This window comes from Mya arenaria, chromosome 11 (assembly GCF_026914265.1).
Source record: "Mya arenaria isolate MELC-2E11 chromosome 11, ASM2691426v1".
Classification (NCBI taxonomy): Eukaryota; Metazoa; Mollusca; class Bivalvia; order Myida; family Myidae; genus Mya; species Mya arenaria.
The window spans coordinates 20,327,027-20,344,349 of NC_069132.1; the positions used below are offsets into that span (position 1 = coordinate 20,327,027).

Genomic DNA, 17,323 nt, shown 5'->3' on the forward strand with positions numbered 1-17,323 from the left:
AATGATGACTTTAAACACAGATAGCTTCACTATTTCTTCAGCATTTAAAATGAAACATAGCGCAGTATACGTCGCTTATGGAGCCCTGCCTTCGGTCTTTTACCAGAGTTTGAGAGTTTAGTTTCTTAAATCACTTCGATAAACCTTTTCACAATAAGGCCGTCTGATGGAGCACTGTCAAAACATTATTTTTGAAATCGGTTTGTCGAAGTGTTTGATGTGACTAATGTGACCTTATCAAATTTCAGTAATGAAACAAATACGGGCCTTTAAAAGCCTTTTAGACTGCCCTTTGTTTCATTTAAAATGGAGTTGTAATGGAAAAGTTATATTTGATTTAAGTCTTAATTTTAAGCAAAATATTGCCTTCCGACGTAGCATATATGACATGATTTATAACGTGGTATACACACTGTAAATTGCCAGTCAAACAAAGGTGCAAAAGGCTGAGCTATGACATTACCACAACACTTTTTTCCAATCAAATATGAGGAAATGTAACAAATGCGTAGATACACATAATTTTATTATGCTTAAGAGTCAGTTCTCTTCTAATATTCAATGCATTTTTACATTTTAATAAAATGTAAAACATATATTGTATAATATCATCTATGAACACATTTGGTCATGCTTATTTTTCGGAACACATACGGTAGAACTAAAATTAATACACTTGGTGCCTTTGAATAATGATCATTAAAACAAAACAGAACCTTTTGAACAATTGTCAAGACCTTTGACCTAATGAACATAATGTATTTGAAACAAAATGCATACATCTCAGGAATGTGAAATTAAACTGCTTTCCTAACAGTACAAACTTGGACAGTGATACAATGGTAATATTACATTGCACACATTTTATAGGACAAAATGCTCAAGACCCATGTCCACTAAAGTTCATGATTATTTACAAAGTATAAAACATAATGCTGGTCAAAGTCATCTGTATTTGCGTAGATCAGAGGTGTAATCACTTGTGCTGGGTGAGCCATGTTCAAGATTTGGAAGCTGTTCGGGAGAAGAAGGAGGTAATGGCTGGAACTCCCCTCACACCAATCTGAAAATGGTACATGAAAAGCAGGGGTTACTTCTCATAAATTTATTTGGTCATAATTATGTACAAATCCTTAAACAATCACAAGTACTGTATGAAATTGAAGTCATTTACACCTAAATACTATATTACAACTGGTTTCAGGCATTGTCAGATTATTGTAAGTTATCTCTTACAAGTGGAAACAAGAACAAATGCATGTTTTTATGACAAACACAACTCGCCAATTTATATTCATCATGCATCCCATCAGAGAAATGACATTCATAGAGCACATGTACCATGACTATCATCTCTATGACAAACGTTATGTACAGACCTTGCGACTGGGGGATGCAAGGGTGGTGCCGGCATCCTCCTGCTTCACTGGGGTCTTCTCCCTCCCTGTTTTCTCCTGAGGACTGTGACCCCCCAGCTTCTGTATTCGCATCTGTGTGAGCCAGTCTACTCCCCGGGACCTGGGAGTTAAGTCAGGGAGGTAGGGCGTCGAGGGGCCATCAACCACAAAGTTTGGCAGGTTAGCAGTTGGTGACTGGTACACTCGCAAGCTCCATTCGTTCACGGCAAGTCTACTCGGAGTTACTGGGGCTGGCCGAGGTTTGGACATGCCTTTGACAGCCTGTGGACTTCTAGCCAAAGGATTTATGTTCAATTCTGAGTCCAAGTCCTTGAGTGGGCTACTCTGTTTAACAGGACTAAAATTGTTTGGCCTTTCAGTGTCTTCTTTGTTATGATTTTCTTTTTCATTAAACACACCATTAAAATTGATTTTTTGCCTCTTTTGTGCAGAAGGTGAAACATCATCTAAGGCAGTCAGCTTTCGTTTACACGATTTTCTCATTTCGACAGGTTTAGGGCTTTCAACAATAGGCTTTCTAAATTCTACTTTAAGTCGTTTTGGAGATCTAGAGTTGCTGTCCATTTCTAAACCAGCAGCTAGCCCACTCATGTGAGAAGGCAAATTCTCCAACAACTGAGGTGAACAGCCTTGTATAACAGTCTTGCTCTTACTATTCTCTGTTTGTTTATCACAAATTTGAGCACTTTTCTTAGCGACACTGGGACCATCAGTCTGAGTTTGGTTTCCACTGGTAGCCGGTTGGCTAGCACAGCGTTTGAGCCAAAGTTTGATGGAAGGAGACTGTGCTCTATCTGTCCCCGCCTTGCCGCGTTTTGGTGTGGTCTCAGTGACAGGACCGAAGGGAAGTGTGGAGGAACGCTTCAGTCCTCGTGGAGTTTTTGGTGTAACAGGAAGGCCTGCTGAGGTACCTAGAAACAAATATGGGACTGTTATTAGCCGTATTTTTGCCTTTTCTAGCAATACTTCAATGTGTTCCGTAATCAATGATATAGTACAGAAGAACAGGGAAAGTAAAAGCTTCCATTAATTGGCTACACCCGACTCTTCAAAATGAAATCCATCAAGAACTTACTTGCCCAAAGGCATGCCAACCAATAAGATGGATGTTTTAACTAAATCAATGGAAATGCAAAGGTTAAATCTATTTTTCATAATTCTTAGCTTTTTCATGCCATAGCGCACAATATCTGGAGCTTCAACATCAAACATTAACAGGCTACCGAATAGGGGAAACTACCAGGGTATAGACTGAGGAGGTGATAAATAATACAGGAACCAATGTATGCTTCTTGTGGGTGTGTACCTATGTCCCTATGAGTGTGCTCTGCTGTTCCAGTGATCTGAGGATCCTGTCGACCAAGTCGCCGCTTTTCCTGTGCCATTGTGTCATAGCGCCACACACGCATGCTGTTGTCATCCGAGGTTGTTACAATCTGTGTGAAAACATGTCATCAATTAAAATAATTCCATATGCAGAACTGTCATGTATATAGCCCATTAGTGTTAGTAAAAAAAAGAATACATAATAATTAGTAAAATACTGATTTTTAAATAACAAAAGCAAGCAGATGCCTAACTATTTTTCTAACTTGATCAAAGGGCATTGAATCGGTGATTTTTAATTATAAGCCCCTGGCTGTACATAAGCATATTCTTTAACACAAGACGCCAATGCCACATTAAAGCCGGATTTTTTATTTGATGATGCAATTTTGCAAACCTAATATTTGAGGTAATATTTTTAACCCAAAAGACCCATATTTATACTTAATGGTGCCAGAGTGGTAGTCTATAGTTTCACTGTTGTGCTGACAGGTCAATGGTGTGTGTGCCACTGTGAAAGCATGTGTGTGGGTGTGTGTAAGTATGTAAAGTAATCAAATGTCATGAAAATTGAAAAAAAAAATATGAAAAAACTGTAATTTTGGCTATTTTTTTATCATACTTTGGAGAAAAAAAAATTGTAAAAGTTTCATGAAAATTTGAGAATTTTTTATGACATTGGGAAAATATTTCATAAGATTTGACCAAGTTTTTGACCTGAGGTGACCCATATTCACAAATGTTTAAGACAACAAGAAGACAAATATTCTGAGCAAGTTCAATAAAGATTTAACAAAAATTAATGAATGTTTATGGCCGTGGAATTCTTTCTCTGTTACTCTGTAATTAGCTGAAATAGAATTGCAATTCCTGCACACTGCACTCCCTCTCATTATGCTCTATCACTGTATGAAGTTTTATTAAATTCCATCCAATAGTTTTCACGTTATACTCCAGACAAAAAAAAGTAACAAGGGGCAATTACTCAGTAATAAGCAAGAATAGAGTTATGGTTATTGTACACTGCACTTCCTCTCATTATGCTCTGCCATTTTATGAAGTTTACCACTGGATAAAAACACTTGATTTTATTACATAAAATGAAAACTTTTAACGCAAAATTGTTAACGCCCGCCCGCCAGCCCAGTTATCGCCATTCTATAACCAGTAATTTTTCGATGAAATATCCGGCAAATAAGCACTTGATCCATCTGAATATATCTTTAATTAACTAAGGATCACTATAACAAGGCTATTACAATGCATTTACCAAGACTTTTTTCTTGGTAACATACAGACTAAAAGTACTCGTCAAGAGGATTCATCACAGTTCCTCAGTCAGCATTCAACGAATATCTGTGAATAGACAAGCCCTCATTTTTCTTAAAGAGAACGTTTAAGTTTTGAATGACCTACCCTAAAGCAGTCAGTTCTGCACCAGGCCACGTCAGATACTTCACTCCGATGACCCTTCAGTATTACAGGGCTCGCTTCAGGGTGGGCCACCTAGAGAACATTGATAATCATGCAGTTTTATACCACCGATAACATGCTCTCTCAAACTATGTTCTACCAATGATTTGTTAACAGTGGTATAAAACTTACAAATTATAACAATCAAACTTGCAATTTTATAAGCTGACTTAGCATGGTCTACCAATCTTGCTTTAGCACTCCTCAACAACAACTGATACAAAAAGCCATACTTACGTTACATTAATGAATTACATTTGAATATCTCATTCTGCTTTAATTTTAAACAAAGGAAGACTGCTGACTTCCCACCTGCCAGATATAAGCATTCTCATCACTGGAGCCACTCAGCAAGAACTGGTCATCTGGACTGAGCACAGCCTTCACATAGAAGGAGGTGTTTCTGTGGCCTCGGTAAACACAAACTGATAATGAATGGAAAGAATATATTACACAACAATATTCTCTAGTGGCAAACTTTAATCATTTCCATAAACTGCTAATCAGGAAAGAATAAATGATAACATTAAGACATTCATTGGAGTAGTTTAAAGGCATTTTTTGTGTGTAAACTTGTAGGATCATTATATTAAACAGTTCCAAGACTTTTTAAAACTACTTCAAGCATCATGTTTGTAATTATCAAATTGTATTGTTGTTATCGTACATTACAACATTACTTGGTATCTTTTTGCTACCCTCATGCACAATAATGCTGTCTGTTCCATGTTTGTAATATTCTAATCTTTTTATCTTAGCTGATTTCTTGGTGTTACCTGGATCAATGTTGTAAGTGGCGAAGTCATAACAGTATATGAGATCATCTGTACAGCTGGCAAACAGCCGCGAGCCGTATGAGTCAAATACCAGACTGGAAAACCCTAAAATACACAGTCATCACTCAGTTCCAAACTAACATTATCTCATCAATCAGTTCCAAGAATACATTATTAGTTTGAATTAAACAGTAATAATTGCTTTTTGTTATTCCATACAATTATTCTGTTTTAAACTATTATCTTGTCCCTTTCAATCTATAAGGTAGTAATAACTCAGTTGACGCTATTTATTTCCAATGGATTATTGCCTATTTTGCACCACTACATAATGGCTCAATGCTGAGTATCATGCATGTTGGCTGTGCTAACTAATGCCATGTAACATACCATAAGTGTTTGTAAGTACCAGCATAGGGGAAGCTGACTAATGCCATGTAACGTACCATAAGTGTTTGTAAGTACCAGCATAGGGGAAGCTGACTAATGCCATGTAACATACCATAAGTGTTTGTAAGTACCAGCATAGGGGAAGCTGACTAATGCCATGTAACGTACCATAAGTGTTTGTAAGTACCAGCATAGGGGAAGCTGACTAATGCCATGTAACATACCATAAGTGTTTGTAAGTACCAGCATAGGGGAAGCTGACTAATGCCATGTAACGTACCATGAGTGTGTTTGGGTGAAATGGCATAGGGGAAGCTGACTAATGCCTTGTAATGTACCATGAGTGTGTTTGGGTGTAATGGCATAGGGGAAGCTGACTAATGCCATGTAACATACCATAAGTGTTTGTAAGTACCAGCATAGGGGAAGCTGACTAATGCCTTGTAATGTATCATGAGTGTGTTTGGGTGTAATGGCATAGGGGAAGCTGATTAATGCCTTGTAATGTACCATGAGTGTGTTTGGGTGTAATGGCATAGGGGAAGCTGACTAATGTTATGTAACGTACCATGAGTGTGTTTGGGTGAAATGGTATAGGGGAAGCTGACTAATGCCTTGTAATGTACCATGAGCGTGTTTGGGTGTAATGGCATAGGGGAAGCTGACTAATGCCATGTAGCGTACCATGAGTGTGTTTGGGTGAAATGGCATAGGGGAAGCTGACTAATGCCTTGTAATGTACCATGAGTGTGTTTGGGTGAAATGGCATAGGGGAAGCTGACTAATGCCTTGTAATGTACCATGAGCGTGTTTGGGTGAAATGGCATAGGGGAAGCTGACTAATGCCTTGTAATGTATCATGAGCGTGTTTGGGTGAAATGGCATAGGGGAAGCTGACTAATGCCTTGTAATGTATCATGAGTGTGTTTGGGTGAAATGGCATAGGGGAAGCTGACTAATGCCTTGTAATGTATCATGAGTGTGTTTGGGTGTAATGGCATAGGGGAAGATGACTAATGCCTTGTAATGTACCATGAGTGTGTTTGGGTGAAATGGCATAGGGGAAGCTGACTAATGCCTTGTAATGTACCATGAGTGTGTTTGGGTGTAATGGCATAGGGGAAGCTGACTAATGCCATGTAATGTATCATGAGTGTGTTTGGGTGTAATGGCATAGGGGAAGCTGACTAATGCCTTGTAATGTACCATGAGTGTGTTTGGGTGAAATGGCATAGGGGAAGCTGATTAATGCCTTGTAATGTATCATGAGTGTGTTTGGGTGAAATGGCATAGGGTAAGCTGACTAATGCCTTGTAATGTACCATGAGTGTGTTTGGGTGAAATGGCATAGGGGAAGCTGACTAATGCCTTGTAACGTACCATGAGTGTGTTTGGGTGTAATGGCATAGGGGAAGCTGACTAATGCCTTGTAATGTACCATGAGTGTGTTTTGAAGTGCCAGTACTTGGGAAGCTGACTTATGCCATGTAACATACCAAGAGTGTGTTTGGAAGTGCCAGTACAGGGGAAGCTGACTAAAGTCAAGTAACCTACCATGAGTGCGTTTTGAAGTGCCAGCATAGGGGAAGCTGTAAACGGGGCAGCTGGTTTCCTGGCGGATCTTCCTGATGTCCCATACCTTGATACACCTGAAATGAATCCCAAACAAGCCATGGTACAAAAACAATGTGATCTTTTGAGAATAATGTCCATTTTAATGATCATTTTAGTCCCTTGTTTCTTTTCGATGATTTCAACATAATTTAACTGGCATCATAGTGTTTAAATAAGTTTTCAAAATGATAAACTCTGATGAAAACTGTGACGACAAAGGTATTGGACAAAGTTATCATCCCTAATAGTCCAGACTGAATAACATAACAAGTTAACAAAACTACTAACAACTTGATTTTTTCAAACATTTGTGACTTGACGTATCAAATCCGTAAGAGAAAAACAGCCCTACCCATCAACAGCTCCGGCCGTTGTAAGCAGGTTATCATTTTGAAATACCACTGCTGTCACCGACTGCTGGCTGTCCTGAAAATAAAATAAAAAATACTTAAAAATAAATTACACATTAATATCTTATATAAGAATCACTGTCAAGCTTCAACCAACAATAAAGATTTTGCATGACTTGAAACAAAAGCTTATAAAAGCCATTACATTTTTCTTTACAACAGGCAAACTTAAAACTTCCCAAGCCAGAAAGCTTGTAAAAATTGTGCCTGATTCTTGAAACAAAAAATCCTCTTTAAATTGAAAATTTCAAACACAAACACATAAAAATAATCACACACACAAACTTGAACCCACCTGTGCAGTGGTTGGTCCTTGTTTCGCCCGTTTCTTCCTGCCAATTGTGACCCCCGGCTGGGGCACAGAGTGTGCATTCTTGATACGCTCCACGCATGTCACAATGCCATCTGTAGGTGCGGTGTAGGGTAGAGGAATGTGAAAGGTTTGCATTGTAGCTACATGTTTTTAAAATGTGAATGAGTTGGACATGAATAACCATTTATTTACAACTTTATTTCAATGAACTTTCTATAATATATTTCAGGTTTCATTTTCTTGTACAAATCAAGGCAAAATCTTTGGTAACAATTGATGACAGACTTATGATTCTTGGGTTACGCATACATTGATTCACATTGCCATAAATTGACTATGTCATTTAATTTCATCCAATACTTTCCAAGTTCTGATGAAAAGTACATTGCTAAAGTAGTACACAAAGGACAATAAATCGTACAATAGTTAAGTTGGAGTTATATATTAAGTTGTCATAAAGAGCGCATTGTTACTTAAAGCAACGTAAAGTCTGAAGCTGATAACATCAATGCTAAAGTTATTAGGAATTTATAGAAAAATTGTTTGCAGACAGACAGATGGACATGTACTGACAGACAGGTCAGGGTGATTACTTTAGGACCCCAAAAACATTTTGTGGAGGGCAGAATAATTTCAATTTGACAAAAAAATATAAACAGATTATGAAAAAAGGAATATGATAACAACTTGAGTATTAAGTAACACTAAAGCTCTTCCAATCCAAACAGTTTATGGTTTAGTCATGTAAGTACCTTTGACATTGCACCTTGCATCCCAGATACGAACATGTCCATCCCTGCTACCCGACGCAAACACAGCTGCAGACAAAAACATTTAAATTCAAAAATCTTCTAACTGGAATAACATTTTTAAGTACATCAACATGTGTAGTATAAAAATCTTGTATCTGAATTGTTGTTTTTCCTTAGCAACAGTGCTTCCATGTTATTGTCAGCCTAACATATTTATGTATATTTCTTCCTTTTAAGTCAATGCCTAATGCCCATGGCAAATTGTTACCTACAATATCAAGCATGTAATAGAATATCTTTGTAAAATATTAAAGATGTTTGGAAGCTGACATACCAGAGTCCCTTGGTCTGTATTTGACAGAGCGTACAGAGCTGGTGTGGCCCTTGAAGGTGAGTAGCTTGTTCTCTGTGTTTGTGTCCCAGAGACAGACAGTCTGGTCCCCGGAGGCAGTAAGCAGCCGGTTTTCTCCCCAGCTCCACTCAACGTCAAACACAGCATTGTTGTGCGCCCCCCAGTCTACGTAAACAAGACACAGTTTGAAAGGATATGGAACAGTTCAGCTAGTACAGATACATACATTTTAGCCAATGGAAACACTTGAATTCTCTTGAAGTGGTATTATCATTCTTAAAACATTCTAGACTTACCAACACACTATAAGACTATACTATATCACACTTTTTCATCTGTGTATGCTTTTGGACAGGCTGATCATCAAACACATCATTAATTTTGGCACAAACAGTTCGCAGTTAGAGTGCACGTAAATACTTCTAGTGATCGTATGTTGAGCTGAGTGAAAGACAATTTTGTCATTTACACAAGAGTTTCAAGTCAGTTCTGTTGCAAACATTGAGTTGACCAATTTAAAGTTAGGCACTGTTCACTATACTTTGCCATGAGTAAAATATGGGACAGAGACCAATTACGGCTTACAACAGAGCTCCGAACAAGGTTTTGGGTTAAAGGGTATTTTAGACCCAGATTATTTTTTGAAAGAGTATGTTACCCAAATTGCCTTTAATTGGCTATGCCCCACTCTTCAAAATTTAATCAATTCATTTAATATGTTTTTAAGATATGTTTGCAAATTCATTTAATAAAAAAGCCATTTTGACTACCAGTACATACAATGTATTTTGTTACATGAAGGTTCCAAATTCATTACATGAAGGTTCAAAATTAATTTCCTTTTTCATACTTTTTACGGCATATTCACCTAATTACACACCTTACCCAGAGCTCTGTTACAACAAGCATGGTGTAGAATAACCAAGAATTGTTACCTGTGATGTGTGCATCCTCCCCAACTTTGTTCGTGTTGTACAGAACTAAAGCCCCATTCTCATCCACAAGGGCCAGAACATGGCCACGGTTGCTCACTTGAAAGTATAATGTTCAAATCCTCAAGTCACACAAGCATTTTGCTGTCATTGGCACAAAGGATCATTTCAACTTTTTGTGATGAATATTCAATTGAAAGATGAAGGAATGAAACTTTGTTTTACTCATATTATTAAGAAGTAAACCAAGATTTGATTTAAATAATAGAAATATATCATACATTTACTGAAACTGCACGCCAGTGGAGGAATAAGTGTTCCCTGAAACAGAATAAGAATAGAAAATATACTTATAATTACTTCTATTTTTTTTTTAATTTCAATTATTTAAATGTATAGATGTATGTGGAGTGCTATTCGCTTTAAAATACTAAGGTAATCACTGCCGAGACCTGACGAGGAATTCTAATGATTATTTAAAAGAAGACTTAGGCCTAAAAAAAAATTTGTTTGGTTAGGGTTACATCCTTTTCAAAAATAGGTAGGTAGGTAGGCTTTTTTTTATTTATTAGGCTTTATATAAGAATATCATTTTCATCATTGGAGAATGGTGTTAAAGCTATCTTCTGTATAAGCATTTAAGGTTTAAACTACATATTGAAAAGCAATTAAAAAAAGAAGAAAATATTTTTTTTTTTTTTTTTAGTTTTTCATTTTTTTTCAAACTGACTATAAAAACGGTAGGGTCTGCGCCTATTCCGTAGGTAGGGTCGGGTAACCCGAACCAAATGTTTGTTTTTTTAGGCCTTAGTACCTGTAATATAAACATAAAAAATCTTTAAGGAAAAAATAAAAGCTTTCATCACCATATTATTTTTAAGTTGACACTTACATAGTCTTCCTCTTCTGTGTTTATAACGGGATATTCATCAATAGTGTGGCAGTTTATATTTTCCAACAGTCCTGGGTTTACTTTTTGACAAGATGATCCTGTAAATAAAAACAAAATGAATGCTGTTGATACAGGATGTGTAATTTAATATGATGAAACTTTCTATTATCCCATTGTATTGATTTTGATTGAGCATCAACAATATAAATTTGATAAAATAAGTTACAGTACCCTCCACAGGGAACTACCGCTTTCCTCGGTAACTCCGAGGGTTTTTTAATTTATCGCGGACCTCCACTGAGTACGTAACCGCTTTCCTCGCTAAAATCCACTGAGTTTCGCCGAGTTGCACGTTTCCGCCGAGGGTTTTATTGCCAGTATCGCCGGTGATCGTGTTGTTTTATTGGCCTCAAAGCGGAAGTTGTATGCTTTGCTACTATTGAGAATAAATTATTTCATTTGCAGTTATATTGTTTATAAAAATCATTTTTTCTCTTAAAGAAAGAATATATATTCAATAAAACAATACCTCTTTATCTCGTTCGGTTATTAATTTACCTTTCAACTAATATTTGTTAATTGCCTGTTGATATCCACACATTTTAGATATAACACCACATGTTGTTTGTTTACCATAATTACGTCATACAGCTTTTGTGTTGTTGAGAACTAAATTGGATTGGAGTAATATGCAGGTGTTGAGTACCATGTAAGTGTTTTTCCTGTCACTATTTCTTTTGTGATGCATATCAGTTGTTTTTCCGCATTCCAGATAATATTTAAATTGCGTTGTTAATTATGACGTTAAAAAGTATGAAGGGTAACTCATGTTCCGAAAAAATCGCAGATTTAATCTACATCTGTATGAAGATATTGTCGCAATCTATTTCCTACTCAAAATGAATATAATTCAGCTTTCAATTGAACTATTTTATGGAAGTTATGGATTAAGTATGAATATTGTGTTTAAAAAAAATTGAAACCAAATTTTTTGTTAATGATTAGAAATTATTAGTATGAAACACAATCTAGTATTTTTGACAATGTGGAAGTCACATGATATGCAAATTTCATAGTGACGTATTGTGCACTAAATTTAGACTACTTTTGGTTATCTGGCATGTTTGTTATTGCGGAAAATGCAATTTTTTAAAATCAAAATTCAGGTTTAAATGTAAAACAGTTTAAGTACTAGGACTGTTGGAAGTCAAATGAGTAAGATATAATTAGAACTGGGTCAAAAATGGACATCGCCCTATATTGCATTTTAGCGCGGTCAAAGGATTACCAGTCATATTGTGTGCAAGTAAGTCTAAAAATTATTGAAACAACACATTAAAAGAACAGTATTCAAATAAATTACACAAAATCAGATACATGTACAGTAGGAGATTCTTTTCGGTTTCCTGGAAGTTTCGCAGTGTTTCCACGCGGCGATTGTAATTATACGGTCCACTGATCAGCCTTGGATGGTGAACGAGTGAAAACGCCAAGGAAAGCTAATTATGATGAATTGGATGTCATGTCTGCGATGATGAAAATCCGCTGAGGAAAACGGAAAGTGGTAGTTCTGCGTGGAGTGTAGTGTAGTTACAAGCTTAACAAAAACAACATCGTCCATACGAAGCCTTAACATATCAACCTTTAATAAGTCCATACGAAGCCTTAACATATCAACCTTTAATAAGTAATACTAGAATATTTTGGGAAATTTGTTTTATGTGTTTTGGTTGATATATATCCAATCATTTTGGTCCTGAAAATAGTTTCATTATCGATTATCGTTATACTCAATGTTTCATCTATCGGTGTATACCGTCTATCGATGTAATCCGAAACATGCCGAATATCGATCACGTGAACGGGTACCTGCACTTCGTATTGTTTATATTCAATCGAGATAACTGTCAGCTACAAACATTTAAAGATCAAGTCGCGTAAGTATTCCCCCAAAATTAAAAAATATACGTATAATTACATTTTTTCTGTATTCTAATTCAACTTTCTAAATGTAAGCCATTGCTATTGCTAGAATCTCGCAAAACCCAGATTGGATTTTCCCGATTTCATCTATTTAATTATGCTGATGATGTCACTGACAGGTGCTTCTTAACAATGTGCATATTCGCGGTCACGTTACCTCCATGTTTGGTATTGTTATCTACTGAAAATGTCATATACACCGGTTGATTGTACATACGTCACAAAACAAAATGGCCAACCCCTATGTCAACAAATAGGTCAGGTGTCGGACATATACTATAGATATACTTATATGGCCACATAATTTTAAAGGTAATTAAATCCTCAACATATGTATTAAAAATTATACATTTATATCAACTTCGATTTTACAATAAGCAAAGGAAGTCTTAGTACACTGATAGATGAAACACACAGGCTATAAAAAAAAAAAAATGAGGGGGGGGGGGGTGCAAATAGGGTGGATCCTGTCAACGTAACAGCCCTCTGTGATACATCTAAGAAAAAGGCGTGAGAAAGACTTGTGATTAAATGCACAGGTGTCCGGTGCGTTGTTCTTACCCCTAGTCCAAATAATTGTACGTTGACGGATTTTTTTAGATTTTTGATATGGCAAATCCTTCACGTACAAATTGTTTAGTATCAAAAGTGGGTAGTTGTTCCGATCAGGATTCCGGGTTAAAGCATATAGCGTCTATAAAATATCATAAAAACAAGAAATATTACCAGATAAGGTTATTTTAGATTAGTTCCGTACACAAAAAAATAAATATCCAACTTATAATTATGAGTTTGACGGCTTTTCTTCATTTCATTCTGTCAAAACATAACGATATATACATGAAGGGCACCTGCAAGGCTTCAGGGCACAGTTTTAAATCGCTCGGAACATTTCGGCCATGGCCGAATTGTTATGATTGTGCAACGAGGTCTATCTCGAAGCTTTGTCGGAGGAGGCCGAGTTATTACGATTGTATCGAGTTGTTCCCCTTCGCATAATTGTTTTCTGTGTCAGTCAACTTTCGTTTTATTGGAAAGGTAAACAACTTGTTTTAATGCATTAAATGCTTGTTTAGTGCAAAATAACATTTCACTTACATGGTAAAATATGAATATAACTCTTTATGATCAATTTCAACCATAAAATACTTCACTTAAAACAATTTCAATATTTTTAAAACACCCCCGTTTTTTGCACATTCCCGTTTAGACGTTAGGGATTGGAAGAATCCCGTATAACACGTCTATTATTTTAGACTATTCTTACCCCCACCCCCTCTATTACCCCTAGCCCCCTCAACTTCTGATACACTGACCCCTTCTCTGTCATTGCCCAAGTGCTATTTATATATATTTTTTTTTAATTGCTTTTCAGTTATTCGGTTTTGCCTTGATGAACCGAAACCCTTCTCTACTAAAATAATACACTCTTAATAACTCGCGAAAATGTATTGCATTTATTATTTTTATACAAACGTCAAAATATTCATTAAATATAATTAAATTACTTTTATTTGCTAAACAACATCCTTTTCTTAGATCTTCTAATATCTTGAACAGCATGCTAGATGCTTTAATCCTGGAAAGAAAGTCGTGTAATTGTGTTAAACTCCCGCAAAAATAGCTAGTTCCGGCCTTAGCTAAAAAGGTTACATTCAACCATTAAACCGGATTTGATATGTGTGCAGTTTTGTTGTTAAAGTGGAACACAATGATGGGCGATTTTCCGGAAATTAATATTCAAGTCAAACAGCAAAAGCCAACTTATAGGGACTGTTTTTTTGTATTATCAATATTCTAAAAACTTATGAAACTATAAGTCGTCAAAGCCTGACGTCAAGACATCTGTCGTATATTTTTGGATTTCAACTACAATATATAATATGTTTGTCAATTTCTGCAATGAAATATAACTACAAAGTTTATACATGGCTTTCAGATAGATAGAAAGAGATAGAGCAAAAGGTAATACAGATTTTCAACGTTCGCCCATTTTAATAAAGGGGCTTGTTGAGGTATTATTTGTGGCGAACGTTTGCTGTTTGGCTCCCCGCGTATGCGCTACGTTGCAACAGAATGTTAACTTTTGTTGAGCCCCACTGAACGCAGCTGCTGGTCAGTGCCGACATCGAAAAAAATCGTTTTAATATGAACGATATGCTCGTAACTTATGTTTAAACATCATCAAAAGTTCAAATTAGAGCTATGTTGTAAATAATTATTTAAAATGGAACGAAAAACGTTAGGCTTGGATTTGCACAGCTTCTGTTCAGATGGGTTTTATTGGTTGGTGTTTGTTTACAAAAGTAAGTAAAATAATTAAATTTCAACCATGCTTAAAAAAGTGTTGCCATTAAACTTTGAGTGAGTCTATCTCATGAGCGGCAGACCTCTCACCTGCGCAGCCGAACAACGCAACAAATGGACAGACGTTGCTTGGAAGATTATAAAAGCTGCCCATGCGTAGGTGGTCTCTGGCTTCATTATGAGTGGTTCGAGAGGCCAAATTGTTGTTTGAAAATACCTTATATGTCTATAATTGTGATAAGAATGCTAATAACAGATCAATTATGATTGAATATAAAATAGCCTACAAGCACTTAGTTAAGCGTAAACGAAGAGTCTACGAACACAGTAAAATTAAGGAAATTGAAAGGTTGAGGCATTCTAAGCCACGTGATTTTTGGAAACTATTTAAAAAGAATAAACCTAATTCAAACAACAATGTTTCTATGGATGATTTCTACAATTACTTTTCATCATTGCAAAATGAATTACAAAATAGCTTAAATTTGTTGCTTGTTTATTGTTTGAAATGGGGACTAGAAGTTAACATAAAAAAAAAAAAGATAATGGTATTTCGGACAAGGGGCACTTTACGTGAAAATGAAAAATGGACATACATGTATGACAATAAATATCGTGAAACAGTTGATGATTTTAATTACCTTGGAACAGTTTTTAACTACACCGGGTCCTTTGTTTCAAACCAAGAATCCATAGCAGGGAAAGGTATTAAGGCTTTTTATGTACTTATGAATAATACAAAGCATTACAATTTTAAGCCTAGCGTTCTTTGCCAATTGTTTGACGCCTTTGTTTGGGCCACGTTGAATCATGGGTCTGAGATATGGGGATTTTCAAAATCGAAAGAGATCGAGCGAATTCATCTTCGATTTTGTAAATATATTCTAGGTGTTAAAACGAGTTCATGCAACATGGCCGTTTACGGTGAAATATGTAGATACCCTCTGTACGTCAATAGATATGCTAGGATTATAAAATTTTGGTGTAAAACTATTTCTACCGAAAACAGTATTCATTGCGGTAATCCTACGCTTGCAGACGACTTGACACTGTTATGTGTGAAAAAAACAGCATAAGAAAAGCAATTGGATGTTGTGAAAAAATATGCTAATACGTGGGGATATGACTTCAATGTTAACAAAAGTAAAGCCATAATTTTTAGTACTAACAAACATATTAATGCAACAAATATTAAATTCGGCACTGAACATATAACCAGCACAGGAACAGCAAAGCACTTTGGAATCATACTTGAAAGTACACTGAAATGCACCAAAGCAATTGACGAACGAGTCAGAAAAGGACGGGCGTCTCTATTTTCAATCCTCGCGATGGAAAAGACCACCGCGGTGACGTCAACCCTCTAACACTTAGCCAATTAGTCCAGAAAGTATGTATACCTACAGTCTTGTACGGTTCCGAACTATGGCATGACATATCAGGGCATGATCGCCTGAAGCTTGAAAAATACATCAGATTAGCTGCTAAACGTATACAACATCTACCAACGTGGACAAGAACTGATATGGCATTGAGTCTGCTAGGATGGTTCCCGTTAGAGCTGAAAGTAGATAAGCGCAAACTTACGTTTCTACAAAAATTGTGTACCCTTCCTAGTGAACACTTAACTCGAAGAATATTTAATTACAGACTTAATCTGTATGTGTTAAGAGGATTCAAGCACCAACGAGGATTCATACCAAGCGTTGTGCGTTTGCTTATTCAGTATGATATCTTCAACTACTTACTGATTTATATCCGCACATCGACATTCCCTAGTAAATATAGCTGGAAGAAAATCGTTCATTTTAACCTTAAAAAGTATTATACTAATGCATGGAAAGACAGAACACAACGTGATGAATATTTTGCGCGATTTAATATTCTTGCTGTTCATGACAGCATTGTACCTTCTAACCTATGGTTACTTGCCAACGGAAGAGATGAAATAATACATGCAATCAGCGCGGTGAATGTCTTAATAGTACGGTACTTTAAACCCTACACGTGTAAAATATGTAACGCTCATGTCTCTGAACTGGCCAGACACCTTATTGTAAGCTGTTATGGCACTGCTTGGCTAAGGGAAAAGCTGTTCAGTGATCTATGTTCTGTGTTAGACTCCAACTTTGTAAGCTTTCTTAAAAGAGCTGAAAATGAAATGGTTTTTTTATCTACTTTTTCAAGCAGAGACTTTCACTGCGTTTCATTTTGACTCAAAATTGCAGAAAACATTTCTGAATAAGACGCTCAAATTCATTTATGACACGGTCAATATATGTACAACCGACTATAGAAAGCATTAGTCCGTATTATAATGTTCTCTATAAAACATGACGTAATCACAAGGAGTTGCATCTAAAACATCCCAACCTGGTTTATGGT

General features: G+C 36.3%; 1 protein-coding gene across 1 annotated transcript; it reads right to left on the bottom strand.

Annotated features, from left to right (window-relative positions):
- Nucleotides 1–522: 522 nt before the first annotated feature.
- Nucleotides 523–14,271, bottom strand: LOC128208959 (denticleless protein homolog). Its single transcript, XM_052912710.1, has 15 exons — nt 14,140–14,271; nt 10,649–10,746; nt 10,038–10,077; nt 9,760–9,855; nt 8,807–8,989; nt 8,473–8,538; nt 7,703–7,812; nt 7,350–7,423; nt 6,938–7,032; nt 4,994–5,098; nt 4,530–4,642; nt 4,161–4,250; nt 2,725–2,854; nt 1,380–2,329; nt 523–1,063 (listed from the first exon to the last, which is right to left on the bottom strand). The coding sequence occupies exons 1-15, from the start codon at nt 14,192–14,194 to the stop codon at nt 1,001–1,003; spliced, it is 2,268 nt and encodes a 755-aa protein (XP_052768670.1). The 5' UTR covers nt 14,195–14,271; the 3' UTR covers nt 523–1,000.
- Nucleotides 14,272–17,323: the final 3,052 nt, after the last annotated feature.

Bases quoted from the DNA above. Each gene is read 5' to 3' on its own strand.
- LOC128208959 (XM_052912710.1), bottom strand. From the start codon at position 14,194: ATGCTGTTCAAGATATTAGAAGATCTAAGAAAAGGATGTTGTTTAGCA. The intron at 5,099-6,937 runs GTAGGTTACTTG...TGTGTATTTTAG, and splicing joins CACTTCAAAACGCACTCATG to GGTTTTCCAGTCTGGTATTT. The intron at 2,330-2,724 runs GTACACACCCAC...ATTTGTTTCTAG, and splicing joins GCACACTCATAGGGACATAG to GTACCTCAGCAGGCCTTCCT.